Source organism: Lepus europaeus, chromosome 11, assembly GCF_033115175.1.
Source record: "Lepus europaeus isolate LE1 chromosome 11, mLepTim1.pri, whole genome shotgun sequence".
Lineage (NCBI taxonomy): Eukaryota > Metazoa > Chordata > Mammalia > Lagomorpha > Leporidae > Lepus > Lepus europaeus.
This window is the reverse complement of record NC_084837.1, coordinates 80,805,083-80,827,749: the sequence shown is the minus strand read 5'-3', so window position 1 is coordinate 80,827,749 and position 22,667 is coordinate 80,805,083. Positions and strand designations below refer to the sequence as shown.

At 49.0% G+C, this 22,667-nt stretch overlaps 1 protein-coding gene across 1 annotated transcript in view; it reads left to right on the top strand.

Moving 5' to 3' along the window:
• Positions 1–22,667, top strand: part of MYO1E (myosin IE) — a 226,331-nt gene that overhangs the window by 176,140 nt on the left and 27,524 nt on the right. Inside the window, exons 19-23 of the mRNA XM_062206033.1 lie at positions 4,726–4,870; positions 10,024–10,138; positions 10,654–10,823; positions 12,088–12,233; positions 22,204–22,350. Of these exons, the coding sequence (XP_062062017.1) occupies positions 4,726–4,870; positions 10,024–10,138; positions 10,654–10,823; positions 12,088–12,233; positions 22,204–22,350 (723 nt within the window). The remainder of the gene's footprint in view (positions 1–4,725; positions 4,871–10,023; positions 10,139–10,653; positions 10,824–12,087; positions 12,234–22,203; positions 22,351–22,667) is intronic.

The following is a 22,667-nucleotide window of genomic DNA, read 5'->3' as shown; positions in this document are numbered from 1 at the left end:
TAACTTGCCATCCATTTGTGAATAAACTATTGAAATGTCAGTTACAAGGCTTTTGAAATGTCTTTAAGATTTTCTTGTTATTTTTAATTGTGCATATTTATGAAGTGCAGTATGATTATCTGAGGCATGTGTTTAATGTCTGATGATGAAATAGTGACAAGACTTTGATCTTTAAATAGATCCATGATGCTAGCATAGAACAGGGTTTCTTTTATTGATTGATTTATTGATTTATTTGAAAGGCAGTTTCAGAGAGGCAGAGAGAGAGAGAGTGATTGATTTATTCCATCCACTGGTTCACTCCCCAAATGGCCACAATGGCCAGAGCTGAGCCAATCTGAAGCCAAGAGACAGGAGATTCTTCCAGGTCTCCCATGCAGGTGCAGGGGCCCAAGCACTTGGGCCATCTTCTGCTGCTTTCCCAGGCCATAGCAGAGAGCTGGATTGCAGGGACTCAAACCGACGCCCATATGGGATGCTGGCGCTGCAGGTGGTGGCTTTATCCACTACACCACAGCACAGAGTTTCTTCACCTCGGTCACTGACATTTAGGGGTGGAGGATTCTTTGTCACGGGAGGCTGTCCTGGGTGATGCATGATGTTTATTCACTCAGATGCCAGCTGTGCTGCCCCCTCCCAGTCCTGACAACCGTCAGTGTATTCTGAGACGTCCTCATGTGCCCTGGGTGGCACAGTACTTGGGAACCACTGGCTTCACAGCATCATTACACCTTTTTTTTTTTTTTCAAACTGCATTTCTTGGAAAATACTCATAATGAAGAGAGGAGGGAAAAAAAAATCAAGTATCTAAAATAGTGAATGAAAGGCATTTCTGTCCATCTGTCCTTAATTCAGCAAAGCCTGCCCCTGGACAGTTCCAAAATGCTTACAGTTTTATCTTCCTTTATTTCTCATGTACTTGAGATCTCTATTTGATATTTATAGACTCTAGTGGGCATTATTTTTTTAAGATAATGTGTATTTTATTTTATTTTATTTTATTTTATTTGAAAGGCAAAGAGAGACCAACAGAAATATCCTTTCTACTGGTTCACTCCCCAATCCCCACAATCGCTAGGGCTAACTAAGGCAGGCCAAAGACAGGAGCAAGGAACCCAGTTCAGGTCTCTCATGTAGGCAGAAGAGACCCAGGTACTTGAGCCATCACCTGTTGCCTCCCAGGATACACAATACCAGGAACGCAGGGAGTGGAACCAGGAATCAGATCCAGATGCCCCCGTGTGGGATGTGGGCATCCAAAGCCACATCTTAACCAACATGGGTGTTTTTGTTAAACATCTATCACATATTTTTTCAAATCTAATCTTGATATTTTTTTCTTTTTGGACAAAGGAATGCTGAAAGACCTTCCTTTTGCATTATTTTAAAAACCAACCAGCTTGACTTCTCTAAGCCAGGAAGAGCAGGAAGTGCATGCAGTCCTAGGAACAGTCTGTACCTTACTTGTCTAAGCAGGAGTGTTTCTCCTTGCAGAGAGCCTTAAATGAGCTGTGAAATGACCCTGCTGATCACAATGAGAAGTTCTCTGGGATGCCAGGCGAGCTTCATGACTGCATCCACAGTATTTTATGCTGTGCCTGATGATGGGCAGTCATTTTGTGTCCTCTGTCTTGCCCTGTATGCTAAGGAACTTCCACTGAAGTGATTCTGCCCTTGGTTGCCTCCCTTCTTGGATCCCCTGCTGTGGGTTTTTCCTTTCAAGAGCACAAATAGAAAATCTTATCATATAAAAAGCAGTCAGTTTCATTGTTATCTTGCTATATTAGCTCAAGAGTGCTGGGAAGAGAATCAAAATAGCATTTGGAATGAAATTTATTTTTCACTTCCCCACATCCATCAAAAATGTCCTAAAGTCCAGGTAGGTCCATGGGAAGGGAATATTTCCCTGGTTGACAGTACCACTTTCTATAGAGAGTGTGATTCTGGAAATTTCTCTGGAGATCGTGTGTACCACTTTCCATAGAGCCTATGGGTCTGGAATTGTGGTCATGCAGGACTCATGCAGAGTTGACTCCCGATTCTCTCATCAGTGGCCCTGCAAATAATTGGGCCGTTTCCTATCTTTGTTTTCTCCGAGGCTGATGGAAAAGGCTTTGTTTATAAATTTCCTTTTTCGGTGTCCACAGAAAGGCTGCCAAGTGAGAAACAAAGTCAAAAACCTCAAGGGAAAGGTCATGTGAATACCCAGCACAACTATCCTAATGCATGTATTGTGCAACCCTCCCTAGACAGGAACCCACGGATCTGAATAGAGCAGTGGTTCTGATGCTACCTCAAGCATGGTGGCGGCTTAGAAAACAGTGTATGTGTTCATTTCCTCTTGGGATAAATCCTTTATCAAAACAACCCGCTAGATTGAGTACTGAAGAACAAAAATCAAACATACCTTAATTCCCCTTTAGGGAGCTATGGTACTTGAAGTAAATCCTGCACTGCTCTAGCAGTAAAATGAAAAGTGGATTTTCACCACCTTACTACTGCAATTTTCATGTCTTTACAAACTGTTTTTCAAACTCTTAGAAATGGCAACCACGTCAAGCCTCCACTTAGGAAATTATCTTTGAACTCTTCGGAAACACCCATCTCTGTGTTAGGGCAGTGTGTGTTCCTTTCTATGGCTGGGAAAATAAGCCCACAGGTGGATTCTAAGCCTGGGGAAGAAAATGAGGTGGAAATGTAAGAGACTTGCAGAGTTTCCCTCGTTGTGCCCCTCCCCTGGCCCTCAGAATGTGGAGATGGAGCAGGGATGCCTGGGCAGGAGAGGCGATCCACATCATGGCGAAGAGGAAGCACAGGAAAGAGTGGAGCAGCCGAGAGCCAGGCTGCCCAGACTGTTATGTCCTTGGAGGTCGGGACCAGCCTTCATCCTGAGTGTCAGCAGCTGGGAGTCCCTGGGCTGTGGGCTGCATTTCCTCCAAGAAGAAAACATTGGCTGTCTAACCCAGAAGATAACAAGGAACCTACTGCTCAGAGTGCAGGGAAAGAGAGAAAGGCCTTGAGAAGATATGCTGATCGGAGTTCTCAGCTGAAAATGTGTGATGAAAGAAGTGCAAGCTCTTGTCAGGATCTCTCCAAAATTACCCCAGGCACCCACCAGGCAGTGGCACCACTGCCTGTACAGTGTGTTCTGCCAGTGCACCCCAGACGAAGATGGAATAAACTGGGTGTGCTCATAGGACCCCACAGGGCAGGACAAAGATGTCAGGAGAGAGAAGGAACACCTGGCAATCCCCGTTTTCCAAAGGAGTCTTGGGGTCCGGCACTGTGGTATAGCGGGCAAAGCCGCCACCTGCAGTGCCGGCATCCTATATGGGCGCTGGTTTGTGTCCCGGCTGCTCCACTTCTGATCCACCTCTCTGCTATAGTCTGGGAAAGCAGTAGAGGACAGCCCAAGTCCTTCGGTCCCTGTACCCCCATGGGAGACCTGGAAGAAGCTCCTGGCTTTGGATCGGCGTAGCTCCGGCCATTGTGGCCATCTGGGGAGTAATCCAGTGGATGGAAGACACCTCTCTCTCTCTCTCTCTCTGCCTCTCCTCTCTCTGTGTAACTCTGACTTTCAAGTAAAATAATAAATCTTAAAAAAAAAAAAAGTCTTCAAAAAGTTAATGGGAAATACATATATGTGAAAGCCAGCCATGGATTTTAATTTTTTTTTTTTTGCCCCCAAATAAGCCTCTCTGTCTCTCTCTCTCTCTCTCTCCCTCTCTCTCTCTCTCAATTTTTTTTTTAAGATTTACATTATTTGAAAGTCAGAGTTTGAGATCTTCCATCCACTGGTTCATTCCTCAAATGGCTGCAATGGCAGGGCTGGGGCAGGTCAAAACCAGGAGCCTGGAACCCCATCCACATCTCCCATGCAGGTGGCAGGGGGCCAAGTACTCGGTCCATCATCCACTGCCTTCCAGGGAGCATTGGCAGGCAGCTGGAACTGAAGTGGAATAACTAGGACTCAAATCGGCACTCAAATTGTGATGCTGGCATCTCAGGGAGCAGGTTAACCTGCTGTAGCACAATGCTGGCTCCAACATACTTTTTTTTTCTTTCTTTTAAATATTTACTTGAGAAAGTAATAGAGAGGGGTAAATGGATTCTTCCATCTTCTGGCCCACTCCCCAAATAGCCACAACAGCTGGAGCTTGGCCAATCTGAAGCCAGGAGCTTCTTCTGGGTCTCTCACACAGGTGCAGGGCCTAAGCACTTGGGCCATCTGCTGCTGCTTTCCCAGGCCATCAGCAGGGAGCTGGATCAGAAGTGGAGCAGCCAGGACTAGAACTGGTGCCTACATGGGATGCTGGTGCCACAGGTGGATGCTTAACCTACTATACTACAGTGCCGGTCCCCCAACTTAACTTTTAATTCTATTTTTGAAGTCCCCCTTTATTATTGAGTCCCTCACCATTGGAGGCCCTGTCAAAATAAAGTCTCTTTAAAGTTTCTACCTATTTAAAAAAAAAAAAAGTGAAACGCTGCATTACTTTTATAGGGAAAGCGTGAGTTGCCATAGAGACCTGTTTGCAGTTGTACGGTAGGGATAGTTAGTTTATCATGCTGATTAGCTGAAACCAGGCCCAACTGCTCTGAGCAGCTGCTCAGTGCTGTTGCCTGAGGAGTGTCACCAGTGCCCTTCACAATACTGCATCCAAACACAGAAAGCCCGGGGCCGTCCCATCCCAGTGTGACACCTCTGTCCCATTGTGCCCGCAGGTATGCCATCCTGACCAAAGCCACCTGGCCCTCCTGGCGGGGAGATGAGAAACAAGGCGTCCTGCACCTGCTGCAGTCGGTGAACATGGACAGCGACCAGTTCCAGCTCGGGAGGAGCAAGGTGTTCATCAAAGCTCCAGAGTCTGTGAGTGCCCGGCTGCCTCCTGCGCCCAGTCCCTCCCCCTGCAGCCCCTCTGCTGCCCGCCTCGCCACGTGGCTGCCGGCCTTTCTGCCTGCAGATCGCACCCTAAGGGTCTTCTCCTCCAAGGAGTCCTTCCGCCTCCCTGCCCTGCTGCCCCCTCACCACACCAGCTCACTGCCTTCAGAGCACTCAGCACGTAGAAAAAGGAATCATTGTAGACTAGCTTCTTTTCTCACTGTCTCTCCCTCCTCCTAGAGAGGGTAAGGCCTTGAGGGCAGGGACACCTCATTGGCCCCAAACTGAAAGTGTCCCTAAGGTAAGAAGCTAGGAAGGGACTTCTGGGGGCAGCTAGTTGGTGTAGCAGTTAAGCTGCCACTTAGGATGTGTGCATTCCGTATAAGAGTGCCTGGGTTCAAGTGCCAGCTCCGTCCTGAGTCCAGCTCCCTGCTGATGCACACCCTGAGAAGCAGCAGCTGATGGCCCAAGAACTTGCGTCCCTGCCACCCATGTGGGAGACACATTGAGTTCTAGGATCCTGGCTTAGCCCTGGCTGTTCTGGGCATCTGGGCAGTGAATCAGCAGGTAGGGGGTCTCTGTCTGTGTCCTCTGCCTTTCAAGTAAGTATATACATAAAAATGAAAGGAGCCTTCTGGGCCGGGCGCCATGGCTCACTTGGTTAATCCTTTGCCTGTGGCGCCAGCATCCCATATGGGCACCAGGTTCTGGTCCCGGTTGGGGCACCGGTTCTGTCCCGGTTGCTCCTCTTCCAGTCCAGCTCTCTGCTGTGGCCCGGGAGGGCAGTGAAGGATGGCCCAAGTGCTTGGGTGCCTGCACCTGCATGGGAGACCAAGAAGAAGCTCCTGACTCCTGGCTTCGGATTGGCACAGCCCCAGCCGTGGTGGCCATTTAGGGGATGAACCAACGGAAGGAAGGCCTTTCTCTCTGTCTCTCTCTCTGTCTATAACTCTGTCAAAAAATAATAAAAAATAAAAAAAAAAAGAAAGGAGCCTTCTTTGTCCCACCAAGGCGGCTTGGATGTAACACGGGCTCAGGTTTCCTCCTTGGTGGAGCTGGGTCCCCAGCTGGGAATTCCCAGGCGTGTATCCTGAAGGCCGTGAGTGGGCCTGGGAAGGACTTTAAGGGGAAGAATAGCTAGAAGGTGGAATCTCTGCATTTACAGAACACAGGTGCTCGCCAGAAACACATCTGAACTTATGTGCTGCACAGTCCTCGGACGTCTATCAAAACAAAAATAAAGAGAAAAAGGAAAATAATCTTTTTTAAAAAACCCTTAGATGTCTGCTAGTTAGAGAGATGTCTTTATCCTCCTTGGTAAGGATGTAGATGCCGTGAGCCTAACCAATATTCATAGGAACTTTTGGGCTTAGGCAGAAATCCAAGAGAACCCCAGTTCTGCCCAGTTACCAGCTACCACTTTAAGTTGGACAAGTTGCCAGATCTGAGGTTTGGCATCACCATTTCTGTTAAGGTTCTCATAACCATCACCAGACTCCATTTCAAGACTTAGTAGTGAACTTGGCAAAATCGGTATCAGGCCAAGAGGAAACCCTGTGAGAACTGACGGTGCCAGGACAAATGGAAACATTGGACTTAGGGCAAAGCCTGGTCTCCCGGTGAGTTTCCTTCTTCTACAAACTGGGACCCACAGCTACTGTTCTGCCCGCCTGGTAGGATGGGCCCAGGGCCTGGACACATGAGTGGCTGCAGCTCATGAGACATGAAGCTGTGAATGGCTTTGGCAACCCGTAAGCACTGTTAAATAAATGAGTGGCCCCTGTCAATAGAACCCGTTTATGAAAAGTTTGCGGTAGCATTTTCCACTCTCAGTTATTTGTAGCCTCAGAGCAATCTCGTTTCCAAATATAAAATGAAAATGTTGTGTCATGCGCCATTAAGCAACCCACAGAACAGCTCCTGTTCCTTCTAAAGTGGGACGAGTGATTTATCAGTACGACGCAGGGCTCCCTGCATCATTTTCCACCTGCTCGCTCTTCACAACCTGCTGACCGTTCACACACAGTTAAAACAGCTGCAGTGTTTTTAATGCATTTTTTTTCCTTCTTGATTTGAGCTTTAGGGTTTCATGTCCAAAGTCAAGAATTATTTTTGGTTTTTCTGTTACTGGTCTTTATCAGCATCACTTGACGGTCCTTTCCCCCATTTTTTTTTTTTTTTTTTTTTTTTTTTGACAGGCAGAGTGGATAGTGAGAGAGGAGAGAGACAGAGAGAAAGGTCTTCCTTTTTGCCGTTGGTTCACCCTCCAATGGCCGCTGCAGCTGGTGCATCGTGCTGATCCGAAGCCAGGAGGCAGGTGCTTCTCCTGGTCTCCCATGCGGGTGCAGGGCCCAAGGACTTGGGCCATCCTCCACTGCCTTCCCGGGCCATAGCAGAGAGCTGGCCTGGAAGAGGGGCAACTGGGATAGAATCCGGCGCCCCAACCGGGACTAGAACCCGGTGTGCCGGCACCGCAAGTCAGAGGATTAGCCTGTTAAGCCACGGCGCCGGCCATTTCCCCCATATTTCTGTGCCCACACACCATCATGTCCCCTCTGCACTGCAGTCTCATCCAACCATGGCTAGCCCTGCCATGCAAATACGTCTACACAGAGTTGGTTTTTAAAAGTCTACCTTGTGATGTTGCCTATGTGTTAAATACACAAATGAACCTATTTGCTTCAACACCCCAGAGGAGGTGTTAGACACCACAGGGCTGGCTTTTGTTCTGGGGAGTTTTTTGGTTTTGGTTTTTGTTAACATGTGTCCATATACTTTTGCTTTTCTCTCTCTCTCCTTCTTTCTTGACCCTCGCTCATTTCTAACCCTCGGCACCTTTGGAAAGAGGCCTCAAACTCAGTTCATCCTTGAATTTGTCCATAGGAAGTGGGGGATTTGCCTCTTCATCCTTGCTCTGAGTCACCAGTATATTTTCTCCAGCACTCCCAAAATAGTTCTGGGAAAGAAAAAGGAAGCAAGACTTGCTCAGAAACCCCTAAGATAAGAAACGCCAGCAAATATTCTTACAACGCGCGCTGGCGGGGCTCAGATGTAAAGCATCCCGTCCGGTCACTAACCACATCTCTAACCACATCCTCCACGTGGGGTCTCTGTGTGGGGTCTGGAAATAGTCTGCTGCGGCCTATTGCATATGGCACCGAGGATTGGGAACTAAGTGGCCCCTAGCTTGGTTCTTGGAGTTTGAGATGCTGTTTCTGCCAACTGGGGCTGAGAATGGGAGGAGAGGTTGGGTGACAGGGCGGGATAAGTGTGGCTTTTAAGTATAGACCTGGGTAAACAGACAACAAATTAAGCGCAGCTGCCGTCAAGCCGTATCTGGTTGTTTACTTCTGAAACATTTCTGCAGGGATGGTTCATCATCTTTACTTTGAGCTTATATCAGTCCCTGTTACTTTGTTTCCTGGAGAGTCACATACACCACTTCCAAGGTGGATGAGAGCAGTTTCCCACTATTTTACGAGTTGATCAGATACGTGTTGACATTGAAAGGCTGGTACCCATGTGCCAAAATGAGGAGCAGCCCGGCAGTGCGAGAACGACCTTGGTTCTCTGTTCAGCCCCAGCTAATCTAACATCCTCATCTGTAAACTAGAGATGACAGAAGGGTGTAGCTCATGTCACTATTGAGCTGTCAAGGGCAATAATGCACACGAAGCATCGCGAATCAATCTTGATGCATCATGGGCACTCAGTACACTATAGCCATTTGCTGTCATCTTCATTTTTTTTTAAGATTTTATTTATTTTAGAGGTAGAGTTACAGATAGAGGGAGAGACAGAGAAAGGTCTTCCATATGTTGGTTGACTCCCCAAATGGCCGCAACAACTGCTGCTACGCTGAGCCGAAGCCAGGAGCCAGGTGCTTCCACTCGGTCTCCCACACAGGTGCAGGGGCCCAAGGATTTGGGCCATCTTCTACTGCTTTCCCAGGCCACAGCCGAGAGCTGGATAGGAAGAGGAGCAGCCAGGACTAGAACTGGCGCCCATATGGGATGCCGGCACCGCAAGCCGAGGATTGACCCACTGCGCCACGGCGCCGGCCCCTGTCATCTTCATTATGTCAAAGTTGGGGCTGGGGGAGGGGAGGATAGTGGCAAGTGGGGTTAGCTGTTGTAACGGTCCGAAGCCCGAGACCTGCCAGAGTCTGATCTGGCCCAGAGCAGCCCCAGCCCGGCTTAGTGGATCCAAGTCGGGACCAGCACATCTGGAATCCAGATGCCATCGCTGGTTACATCCTCTGCTCCAGTGACTTCTTGCAGAATCCTATAAGGCTGGAAGTCTAGGCCTCTAGAGCTGAAAGCAGAGCAGCCCTCTTGTCCACGGCGGGACAAGCCCTGCTCACTCAGAATCTGGAGAATTCTGTAAAGAGGGCGTCTGCAGCAGCAAGCAGCAGCCGCAGACTCTGCCCGCTCCCTTGGTGTAGCCCTCAGTGTCCTCTTTGGATCCAGGTGGAGAACACAGCGAAACATCAAGTCACTCACCTGGTTCCCACAGACATCATGAGCAAGGCAGGCCAGAGGTCGTTACTAAGATTCAGCGCTCAGATTTGGCTATTTCCCATGTAAATATATATATGGGCCGGGGCTGTGGCATAGTAGGTAAAGTTGCCACCTGCAGTGCCAGCATCCCATATGGGCACCCGTTCGAGTCCTGGCTGCTCCACTTCTGATCCAGCTCTCTGCTATGGCCTGGGAAAGTAGTGGAAGACGACCCAAGTCCTTGCTTGGAGACCTGGAAGAACCTCTTGGCTCCTGGCTTCAGATTGGCTCAGCCCTAGCCATTGAAGCCATCTGGGGAGTGAACCAGCGGATGGAAGACTTGTCTGTCTGTCTGTCTCTCCCTCTGCCTCTCTGTAACTGTGCCTTTCAAATAAAATAAATCTTAAAATATGTTGAAACATGTAATATATATGTATATATAAATACATATATATGTTTATATATACAGAGAAAGACTGACAGTGACCACGAACAGCGTTCTGTAGTGATCACTTTATTACTGCTCAGGAGTTGGAGAAGCTGCTCATGTATGGGGTTGACTGAGTGTCCCTAAAATAGCAGCCAAGGAAGAGATGCTCAGATCTCAAAGGCTGCCTCACATTTGTCTTCTTACATTCACAGCTGTTTCTTCTAGAAGAGATGAGAGAGAGAAAGTATGATGGGTATGCTCGAGTGATCCAGAAATCATGGAGGAAATTCGTGGCCCGGAAGAAATATGTCCAAATGAGAGAAGAAGGTATTCTAGCAATTTGGGTTCATTCATGTAACAAATTTTAAGAGTAAGTTTTTAAGACCAGGCATTTGGCCTAGTGGTTAACATGCTAGTTAAGACACCCACGTGCCACATCATGGTACCTGGGTTTGGTTCCCAGCTCCTGACTCCAGATTCCTGCCAAAGTAGACCCTGGGAGGCAGCAGGTGGTGGCTCAAGTAATTGAGTCTCTGCCACCCTGTGAGAGACCTGAATTAGGTTCCCAGCTCCCAGCCCAGGCCCAGCCCTACCTGTTATGGGCTTTGGGGAGGAAACCAGTGTATGGGAGTTCTCTTTGTCTCTCTCTGCCTCTCAAATAATTTTTTTAAAACGTTAGTTGGAGCTTAAATGAAGTTACAAGTTCCATTTGTTTTACACACAACGTCATGTGCAAAACCTTTACCATCATTTAGAGTTTCTTCGTGCACTTCCACGCTAAGAACGTGGTCTCCTTTTTCTGCTTGACTGATCGTCCTTCTCCATGCTCTTGGAATTTGTAGCCTCCGACCTGCTGTTGAACAAGAAGGAGAGGAGAAGAAACAGCATCAACAGGAATTTCATCGGGGATTACATTGGGATGGAGGAGCACCCAGAGCTCCAGCAGTTTGTGGGCAAAAGAGAGAAGATCGATTTTGCTGACACAGTCACCAAGTATGACAGGAGGTTCAAGGTACACACGGACCACCCACCCTTGAGGGTCATCAGACTCCTTATTGTTTAGACAACGTGTAGTTTTGCTTTCCTTGTTACCAAAGCAAAAGGTGTTCAGTGGAAACATTTAGAAACTACAGAAAAATAGCCCTGTATCCCCAGAAATAATCACTATTAACATTTTGTGTGTCTCTTCCAGAACTTTCTTTATGCAAACATAAATTTGCCTATTTAATTTTACAAAAAGATGAGACATGTTTTACATGCTGATTGGATATCGTGGGTTTGTTTTTCCTTTAAGAGTATGAGGGGCCTTCAAAAAGTTCATGGAAAACACGTATTTTGAAAAAATTGCATGGATTTCAAAATTTTTTTGCAACAAAATAAACATCTTTTCATTCTAGTTTCCCATGAACTTTTTGAAGTACCTTTGTGTGCCAGAGAGAACTTTCCAAGTAGATGTATCAGTATTATTTTGCATAACTACACAGCATTTGTTCAACAGGTTTTTGTTTTTAACCACTTTCTCATTAATCAGCACTTAGGGTGGAATTGTTGGGTTAAAGGATTGAGCAAATAAAGCAGTTGGGCAGAATGTTCTCACTCATTGTCTGGGGTGAGTGACTGAGTAAGGTTCTCCCATAGCCAGGGGAGGAACACCTGGTTTTATTACCTCTTCCCTTCCTTTTAGCTGGCAAAATCTTGACCCTGATGGGGAAATCTGAAGTCTCCCATGGCTGTAGACCCATCAGGTGTTCTGTTTTGTTGCTGTGGTCATTTGGTCAGGAAAAAGTAATTAATGAAGTAAATGAATGACAGTAGTCATTTAACAAGGAGGATGATTCTGTTTTCCTAAAACCAAATCGTTTCTTGTGACCTGAGCTGGCACGAGCTGCTCCAGTGGCAGAACACACCATGGGTGCCTCGGTGGGTATGAGGTGACCACCCACAAATTCCTTGATGGAGATGAAACTGTATCCCTGAAATCCATGCAGGTGAGGGGGGGTCTTCCCAATACTCCTGGGAAATCCATGTTATGAAAAACTATGCATGGACTTCAAAACACTGTTGTAGCAATATAGACTTGCGATTCTGTTTTCCATGAGCCCTGAGGCACCAGCTCAGCGGAATGAACGTTAGCAATGCTGTCTTCCAGTCGGCCAGGGGCCTGCTGAGACAAGCAGTGGTGGCCAAGGTGTGCGGCCCGAGGCAGCGCCCCTCTGCTCTGCTGCCCGTGATCTTGATCCCCTCGACCCACCTGCTGAAAGCTCCTCCCCTTACAGGGCGTAAAGCGGGACCTGCTTCTCACCCCGAAGTGCCTGTACCTGATCGGCCGAGAAAAGATCAAACAGGGCCCCGACAAAGGCCTTGTGAAGGAGGTTCTGAAGCGGAGGATCGAGATGGAGAGGATCCTGTCTGTGTCCCTAAGGTGAGTGGAGGAGGAGAGGCACAGGCAGCACCGCCCATTGCTTCTCAGCATCACCACCAGCCGCTCCAAATACACCCAGCCCCAGTCCTCAAAACCATGGAGGAGGCCGGCACCACGGCTCAATAGGCTAATCCTCCGCCTTGCGGCGCCAGCACACCGGGTTCTAGTCCCGGTCAGGGTGCCGGATTCTGTCCCGTTTGCCCCTCTTCCAGGCCAGCTCTCTGCTGTGGCCAGGGAGTGCAGTGGAGGATGGCCCAAGTGCTTGGGCCCTGCACCCCATGGGAGACTAGGAGAAGCACCTGGCTCCTGCCATTGGATCAGTGCGGTGCGCCAGCCGCAGTGCGCTGGCCACGGCGGCCATTGGAGGGTGAACCAACGGCAAAGGAAGACCTTTCTCTCTGTCTCTCTCTCTCTCACTGTCCACTCTGCCTGTCAAAAAAAAAAAAAAAAAAGGAGGAGAGAGGGGGAATCTCCCTGTCTCCCAAAGCAGACTTGAACTTCACAATCTCAGGGAGTGGTGATGCGGCAGAACTAAGACACCAAGCAAAGGTTGCCTTCGGGTCCTCTAATCAAGGGGAACTTGGACCCGTGGTTCCCATATAGTTTTAGCAATAAACCTAATATACAGAACACATCAGAGCATAATTGCTCTTACTGAAGTGGAGCCAAGGGTTCACAGCCCTGTCCCCCCGCCCACCTCACCCAGGCTGAAAATCTGACCCATTTCACCTGCCAGGGCCAAGCACAGGTGTCTGGGAAGGGAGGGTTCTTTGGGTTGTCCTTGGGGCTTCCTTAGGGAGGACGACGACTTGGTCTCCAACATCTGTAGCCCCTGAGTCCTGGCTACATGCTCCCTCCAGCGCCAAGTTCACAGGCAGGTGGGGACGTGGATTGCTTCCGCAAGTCCTCGCACAAGGCGCTCTGGCTTGCCTTGGACAGAGAGAAGACTTCTCAGTGTGCTCCCAGGGTGAGAACTCCTAGATTCCTTGCTGATAGGGCTTCCTCCCAGTGCATGGGAAACTGAGAAAAGAGGAAGAACCTGGTAGCTGCCTCGTTGGGCCCCTCTGAGCCTAGCACGGTCTTTGCCGGGGGATGCCTTGGGCTGCCCTTGCAAGCCTGTCTGGGACCCTGCTGTGAGCTCTCACTCCACGTGGGAGAGAGAAAGAGAGACACTGAGACTGTCGCGCTTGGGAAAAAGCAGGCCTTTGACGTGCTCAGCCGTGTGACCCACCAGGCGGGAACTCCTGGCTCCTGTGTGATAACCCGAAGCAGATTTGCCCATCTGTCCATTTCTGCCTGTGTCTCTGTGGTTTCTGAGTCTATCTGTTCCTAATTTTCCTGGATAAAAGGCTAAGCAGTGCGGGGAGGTTAAGTGTGCACAACGTGCCAGCCCAGATGTGGGAAAATGGCTAAGCAGACGAGGGCAGCAGGCCCCTTGTGCAGCTCTGCCTCTGCTGGGTCCGGGTGCCCTGGGCTGCAGGGGTAAGCGGGAGGCGGGAGGAGCCATGTGGTTTGCAGAGGTCTCCCTGTGTTTTCAGCGCTCCAGCTGAGTCACAGCCCACTGGCCACACTCCTCCTGGCCGGGCCCTGGAGCTGCCCTTGGAGTTCCAAAGAACACAACCAGAAGTGTCTTCCTTTTTTTTCTTTTTTCTTTTTTTTTTTTCCTTTCATGAGAACCTGCTGGGCCTGGGCTCAGCTGGGTGAGCTGAAAGATGCTGTGTACACTTGACAGTGGCTGTGGCTAAAACTCAGGTCATCACAGCTCTAGGGCACCAGAGGTCATGATTCTGAGAGTGATAGTTTATTTTGTTTTTTTGAGAGTCTGAGAGGTATCTCTGCTGTGCACTGGTTCACTCCTCAATAGCCAGGGCTGGCCTCCTGGGCAGAGCTGGGGACCAGCGGCACAATCCAGGTTTCCCACAGGGATGGCAGGAACCCAGCTACTGCAGCCGTGACTGCAGCCTCCCATGGTCTGCATTAGCGGGAAGCCAGAGTCAGGAGCCGCAGCTGCAAATAGATTCCAGGCACTGTGATGTGAGGTGTGGGCATCTCTTTTTCTTTTTAAAAAAGATTTATTTATTTGAAAGTCAGAGTTACACAGAGAGAAGGAGAGACATAGAGGGAGAGAGAGAGGTCTTCTATCTGCTGGTTCACTCCTCAAATGGCCACAACAGCTAGAGCTGTGCCAATCTGAAGCCAGGAGCCTCCTCTGGGTTTTCCACCCGGGTGCAGGGGCCCAAGGACTTGGGCCATCTACTACTACTTTCCCAGGCCACAGCAGAGAGCCCAATCAGAAGCGGGGCAGCCGGGACTGGGACTGGCACTCATATGGGATGCCGCCACAGCAGGTGGTGGCTTTACCTGCTATGCCACAGCACCGGCACAGGTGTGGGCATCTTAACCCTAGGCTGAATGCCTACCCGCTGTGAGTAATTGCTAGTACTGCCCAGGTTCATCTTCAGTCCCTCAGCTCCTGAAGACAGCACCTGCATTTGCACCAGTGCTTGCTGTACCACTGATCAAGACTTAAGGCTTAGCAAACAAAACTGCCCACTCCCAGACATCTCCCTTGCTTTTTTCTTTTTTTCCTTCTCAACCTCTGAGGATACAGTGTCTCATGGTAAAACCAGCTGTCTTTCTTCTTCCTGTTTAGTATTCAGGGCCTGGAAGTTTGTTTTCTTGTGGCCTTCCCTTTATAGAGGATGTAATTAAATGATGTATTTAGCCTAGAAGTTTTTCTGGCTCTAGGGGGAAAAGGAGAGAGACTGAGACATTTTAACTTGTGATGTCTGGTACTGCACTCACTGTGCCTCCCACTAACCAAAGTTAATGTTGTTTTCTTGTTTCCTTGACACACTGGATCAGAGACCAAGTCAGGAGAGCACCCCAAGGGGTGATGGTGTGTGCAGAATCAAACCCAGAGTCAAAATTCATCATGCTACCAGAGTGCTAAACGTGTACATGTGGGTGGGTGGGTGTGCCTCAGCATACTGCAGTACTGGCACAGAGAAAGACTTGAATCATCTGTATGTGTTTTCAAAAATTTGTGAGACGTCCTGGTTGACTGCTGGCTAGAGTGATGGCTCCTTTGAACTCCTCTAGTTAAGACTGAAAGAGGCCGAAGCTGCAGCTCACTAGGCTAATCCTCCACCTGCAGCACCAGCACCCCGGGTTCTAGTCCCAGTTGGGGTGCCGGGTTCTAGTCCCGGTTGCTCCTCTTCCAATCCAACTCTCTGCTGTGGCCCGGGAGTGCAGTGGAGGATGGCCCAAGTGCTTGGGCCCTGCACCCGCATGGGAGACCAGGAGGAAGCACCTGGCTCCTGGCTTTGGATTGGTGCAGCGCACCGGCCGCAGCGGCCATTTGGGGGAGGTGAACCAACAGAAGGAAGACCTTTCTCTCTCTCTCTCTCTCTCTAACTCTGCCTGTCCAAAAAAAAAAAAAAAAAAAAAAAAAAAAGACTGAAAGGAACCCGCACGCCTGATCTTTGAGCCCCCTGTAACTCTTAAACTGATGTCAGGACAAAGTGGACCCCCATCCCCCTCTTCTAACAAGCCAGCCATCCAGCAGTCATGAGAAAATGGAAATGTGAATGTGACTAAATGTATCTGTTAGGAAGGATTTATTATTTCTTTAGATGTGATGATAGCATCGTAGGCTTTTTAAATTATTATTTGGGAGAGAGACAGAGAGAGTACATGCACCACCATCTGCTGGTTCCTTCCTCAAATGCCTGTAACAACTGGACTGGGCCAGGGCCTCAATCCACGGCTCCCATGTGGGTGGCAGGGACCCAAGTACTTGAGTCATTGCCTGCTGTCTCCCAGGGCATGCGCTAGCAAAGAACTATAATTGGAAGCAGAGCCAGGACAAGAACCCAGGCACTCCAGTTTAGGACACGAGCAACCCAGCCAGCATCTTAACCACTGTGGCAAGTGCCCATCACCACAGTATGATTATTTTCATTTGAGAGACTTTGGCTTTTATGATACACACTGAAATACATAAGGATAAAAAATAATACATTTATATTTGCTCTAAATTAACCTAGCTTGGGTGTTGAAGTGGGGAGAGGCAGATAAACATGGTTGCCCATGGCCGTAATAAAACCTGCTAACACGTGGCAGTACGTTCTACTGTTCTTTATTTTTATGTAGATGGAATTTGCTTCATAAAACATTTTCCCTGTCCTGCAGTAGACATTAGCTTCTGGAAGTTTTTCTATGAGCACGCTACAAATTTTTAAAGTTTTCATTTGCAAAGATAGAAACAGGATCACAGCAGGTAGAAACAGGGCCAGCTGCTCTGAAAGATAGGAGACTACAGGTTCTCAGAGGGACTCAGGGGTAATTTGAAAAGAATCATCCTTATCTACCAAAAAATTACACTGAAACACTGGCACCTTCACGGGAGACTTGGCAAAAGTGTCAGGAGGTAGCACGCCAGCGTAGAGTTGAGAAGTGGGGTTCTGAGGCTTGGGGTGTCTGTCAGCAGCAGGTGCACAGCAGTTTGCGAGGGACCCTTCAAGATCTTTCTTGTCCCAGCGCTGACCTGGCCTTGCTCTTAAGTGAAAACCTCAGCTCGCTAGAAGGTTGTCCACACGTCCCATGTTCTTGGCTTTCCTACTGAAGGAAATGGGATTGATGCCATGGCGTTTCAGATTGGGGCCCTCTCTGATGAGACTTTTTTTTTTTTTTTTTTTTTTTGAGGCAGGGAGGTACAGAGAATTCCCATCTACTGGCTCCCTCACCAAAGTGCCTGTAAAAGCTCGTCCTATACCGGGGCCACCATCCAAGGCTCCCACACGAGTGGCAGGGCCCCAGTGACTTGGGCATCACTGCTGCCTCCAAAGATGGATGTTCGTTAGGAGGATGCTCTCAAGACAGAAGCCATAATCTGGGGATGAAACCCAGGCACTGTGAGGCGATTCATGGGCATCTTCTCCCCTAGGCTAATTGCCTGGTCCAGTAGTGGACCTGCAGAAGGCCAAGACTGAAGACTGCATGGCTGTCTGGGTCAGTAGAGTTTCCAATACATAACAAGTGATTGGAAAAGTGACCTAGAAGAGAGTGCTTTAGACAGAGGTCCCAGGTCCCTGGTCAGCAGGTGTTCTCTCCTAGGTTTCATTGCCTGTCTGCTCTCATCTCTCAGGCAATGAGAACAGCCCTCTTCATCACCTCTCCCACTGACCTTAAGCATTACTGCTTCTTGATGTGCCATGGCCTGTAGGTTTTGGGAACCCAGAGCTGTCACCGCCGTTGGATTGAATGTCTGCCTTATGTTGAGCCCTGGGATGAGACCAGGTACTTTCCATTCTGGACGGCTGAGCACACACCTGAGCAGACACGTGCCCAGCAGGTCGCTAGTGGGCAGAGAGTGATCGACCGGATCCTCCTGGTACACAGAGGAGGAGGGTGGGCCTTTCTGCGGGAGGCTTCCACACAGACCACACCAGTGCTGGGATTCTTCGGAGACCGGAAGAAGAATCTACAGTGGTGCCAGTGTTTCTGCTGAGTGGCAGAATTCTGGGCAAGGTTCACGTTCTGTATTCACCCTTGTGTCTTCCACTTTGGTGACAGCAGCAAACTTTTTGTAATCAGAAGAAACCCTTTCAGATAAAGGCTCCAACAAAGGCAGGACTGCCCTTGCTCCCTGCCTTCTCAGCTTTTAAAGTCAATTCCTATAGGACTCGGTGTTTCGCAGCTAACATTTTCATGAAGAAGATACACTGGTCGAGAGAGTCACATGTTATTTCCTAGTGTTGTCAGCAATATAATAAGCCACAAAGATGGGGAAATAAAAAAACAATCGCTCAGCCAAACCAGAGACGAGTGAAGGATCTTTCAACACAGGGTACAGCGTCAAACATCTGCAAGGAATTGCAGCTTGAGCATATGAAATAAGACTTATCCAAAGATAAGTCTGAATTTTTTTTAAGAATAAATAAACCTGAAAGCTTTGTGTTCAGGTCCAGGAGCTTGAGCTAAGGAAAGGGGTGCAGGCTGAAACTCTGGCCTGGGGGAAGCCTGTTGGACTAACTCCTCTGCCTGGGTCACCAAAGCGAGGGTTTTGGATCTGATGGTTGAAGGCAGAGTATCCAAACACCTCTCTTCTCGGTTCTAGATTCAGGCTTGAATGGACCTTGATGTTTTGGCCTGCTGGCTTTTTTTCTTTATGGTAATGAAATCTAAGCATAGTAGATGGGAGTGCTCGAAGTCACTTGTGTTAGGCTCCCTTAGCCCTGTTGAAGCATCACCATCCAGCCGTAGGACAGCCAGGCAAGCAGACACGTGTATATGTGGCAGCAGCACTCTGAGTCAACTGCCTAAACCAGGAGTGAGTTCAGTTCCCCACTCCTGTTGCCCAGGAGCCGTGCCTCTCATGTGCCCCTCCGCCGGCCATTACACATGCTGGCTGTGGTCTCTCGGCGCTGGGATGTTCGCACTCGACCTCGCTGACTCCAGGTGACTGGGCAGAGCTCTCCTCCACAGCCTTTCACAGAGTGCTTTTCAGAGTTTTGAAATGTTAAAATGATCAAGACAGTTCCACAGTTTTCATTTGCCCAGAAACAAGGTGACCGTGGCTGTGTAGCCAAACCCTCTGAGATACATTCTTCTCAACTTTTTGGAAAAAATTTTAGTCCTTCTTTTGGAAGTGTTTGTGAACAAGGAAATGTAGTGGAAATTGTGAGCTCTCCCACAGCGCCCATTCTTATCTTTTTATATCGTTAGCAGCCTATGCAAAAGACTACATTTCCCAGGCTTCCTTGCAGCTAGCTATAACCATGTGACTGAGTTCTGGCCAATGGGGTGTGACCAGAAGTGTCTTATGTAACTTCCTGGTCATGCCTTTAAAGTTCCTTGTCTCCTAGGCACTGGAGAGCCAGCCTGTTGGCGCTGAACTGCTTCTGCACACGCTGTTTAGTGATAGATGAAAATGCTCTGTTTAAACCACTGATGGTCAGGGGCTTCATTACGACAGCAAAGCCTACGTTACTGCAATCTCAAGAGTGGGCAAGAAGTGTGGTTATGAAGAAGGGATGTTTGAAAACAGCCTTGAGAGAACATAATGGCCAGTACTCATCCACAAGTGCCCGTAGAGTGTTGTGACTTCTAAGGCAGACTCTTGGCACACTCTTCTTTGAAAACCGGGCTGGGAGAGGGCCACGTCCCTTTGCTCAGGTGCAACTCCATTCCTGCCCTGTGCTCTGTGTGTCCTGCCACTCTGCACCTTAGAGTCCCACTGTGCTGTGCCCCTGCCTGAGATCCCCATTCCTCCTGGGGATAACCAGGCCCCTTTGCTGTGGGGCAGCCGAGGGGCGGGCTGAACCTCACGGAAGGAAGTTGTCTTAGTCTACCCTGCTGCTATAGCAGAATGCCCAAGACTGGGTCGTTTGTAAAGAACAAAAACTTATTTCTCGCAGTGCTGGAGGCTGGAGGTTTAACATCAAGGCACAGGTAGCTTTGGTTTGTGGCAATGGGCGTTCTGTTTCAGAGGGGACACTTCTTCCTGCGGCCTCACATAGCAGAAGAGGCAGATGGCCCCACTGCACCTCTTTCATGCACAGTCCTGACTTGGTCACCCACCCGGGACGCCCACCTCTCAATTCTACCACACTGACAGTTAAGAGACAGGTTAGAGGTAGGGGAGGGGGACATATCCGCACCATCGGAGAGACTGTTGCTGTGCCTGCAGGTCCCCAATAGGCCTGGGAGAGAGTCCACCAGCGCTGTCTGTCGAAGGAGGACCTGTGGTCCCAACGAAGGCCTAACCCTACCTTGTTATTTTCAGTGGATTGAACACAGACTGCAGGAGCTGTCATTTAAATGGATGAAGTTCAAGGTGTGGGCTTTAGTTTATTGGTTAAGACACAGTTTAAAGCCTGCATCCCACATCAGAATACCCGAGTTTGAGTCCTGGCTCTGCTGTCAATTCCGGCTTCTTGCCAATGCAGGCCCTGGAAAGCAGTGGTGATGGCTCAACTGATGGGGTTTTTGCCACCTTCATGGGAGACCTCAATTGATTCCTGGCTCCCAGCTTCCACGTTGGCACGGCTCTGGCCATTGCGAGCCTCTGGGGAGTAAATCAGCAGATGGGAGCCCGCTTTGTCTGCCTCTCTGTCTCTCTCCTTCTAAAGTAAATACAAACAAATAGATATGATGAGGAAGTCAAGTTATGCATGGAGGATCCACGCCCAGTCTGAAAGATTCTTTATACCCTAGTCCACCACCTGTTCCCCTTGCCTTGCCATCAGCTGTGTCTCAACCACACGAATCCTACTTGTACCAGAGACACCAGCAGCAGAGCTTGGCTCCAGTTTGATGTACAACTAGGCTCTGGATTTTAAAAGGACCACCTCTTGGGTGTGTCCTGCACTTGGAAAGATTAAAATATCACCCTGGTCAGTGCACTGAAGCCGATTCACGTAATCGGGAAACAAAATGCCATCCGTTGAAAGGTTGTCTTGATTATTTGACAGTGGTGCTTGGAGATCCTTGGGTATCACGTGGCCTTTGCTGGCGGCCTCATTCACTGAGCAGTGAGGCTCAGTGCCTAGCAAACAGGGCTCCTCAGTTATATAGGTGCTATTGCTCTCTACAGTGTCTGGTGTGGGCTAGGTTTGCCTCAGCCTCTCTCTCCTGTGTTCCTTGGATCTGTGAATATACTCTCACCTGCAGGCATGACTGTCCCAGTCCCCCACGCTGCCCAGACATGTGATTCCTGCAAAGATGTGTCCTTCCCTTGTCTGAAGAAATGTGTTATCGAAGGTGCTGTTGTGTGCTTGCTTGCTGTTGGTACACCTGCCTTGGGTATCGCAGTGCTTTGATCTACCTGGACATTCTAGCAGCCTGGCAGGCAGGAGAAGCCGAACCATTGCCAGCAGGCTCTTAGTGAGTGCCTCTGAAATCCAGGACGCTGGCTTCCCTTTTGATAAGCAAGCTTGCAGTTCTTCAAGTTCAAATTTATTACAATAGCTACAACTAGAGAAATTCTACCACCTTGAAACTTACGTGGAATTATTCAGTTTCAGTCACATTCTATTAATAATATTCTGGGTTTTTGGGATCTTAAGGATATAGAATTTGAAAATAGATTCTTTTGGCCGGCGCTGTGGCTCAACAGGCTAATCCTCCGGCTTGCAGCGCCAGCACACCGGGTTCTAGTCCCGGTCGGGGTGCCAGATTCTGTCCCGGTTGCCCCTCTTCCAGGCCAGTTCTCTGCTATGGCCCGGGAAGGCAGTGGAGGATGGCCCTGCACCCCATGGGAGACCAGGAGAAGCACCTGGCTCCTGCCATCGGATCAGCGCGGTACGCCGGCCGCAGTGAGCCGGCCGCGGCAGCCATTGGAGGGTGAACCAACAGCAAAGGAAGACTTCCTCTCTGTCTCTCTCTCACTATCCACTCTGCCTGTCCAAAAAAAAAAAAAAAGATTCTTTTTATATGGGCTAAATTGTCCTGACTTTAAAAATTACACAGCAGAGGCCAATGCCATGGCAGGGTGGGTGAAGCCGCCACCTGCAACCCCAGAATCCCATACGGGTGCTGGTTCAAGTCTGAGCTGCTCTACTTCTGCTTCTGCTTCAACCTGGTCCAGTGGCCATTTGGGGAGTGAACCATTGGATGGAAGATCCTCTCTCTCTCTCTCTCTCTCTCTCTCTCTCTTTCTCACACACACTCTCACTCTCTTTCACTCTCTCACTCAATCTGACTTTCAAATAAATAACCCTGTATCTTAAAAGTCACGTGGGAGAGGTATTCTGGTTATGCTTTTGGTGAGCTATCAAATTCCTTCAAGGGCACATGTTAGCAGTTGTATCATGTGATTCATTCTGGTTGTGTTTTGTTTTAAAGATGATCACTTATGATTAAAAAAAACTATAGAAGCCTAGTACTAGCTTTTAGCTAAATGAGCCACAGAGTAAAGCAGGAACCCCAGGGCCACTGTGATAAAGTTTGTCCACTCTCTCTACAGCACCATGCAGGACGACATTTTCATCCTCCATGAGCAAGAGTATGACAGTTTGCTTGAATCCGTCTTCAAGACTGAATTCTTAAGCCTCTTAGCAAAGCGATACGAGGAGAAGACTCAGAAGCAACTACCTCTGAAATTCAGCAACACGTAAGTCGGAACCTGGGGCTCTCGCTGCTGAGCGGAGCAGAAAGTGGCCTTGAGCTCGCCCCGGAGATTCAGGCCAGGAGGAGGGGAAGTGGGGGGCGGGGTGGGGTGGTGCATGGGGTTTGACTGGCTCCCACCCCTGGGTGCCTCAATTTCCCCCCAGGGATATATTAGCAGCTGCAGAAGACAGGCTGGGTGGTTGTGAAATAGTAACTTCAGAGAGTGGTGCGTTTCCTGATTTAGATGAAGACCAGCAAAGCGAGGCAGGGAAAGGCACGTCTTTATGAATCACCACGAAGAGGCTTTTATTTAGCCGAGCA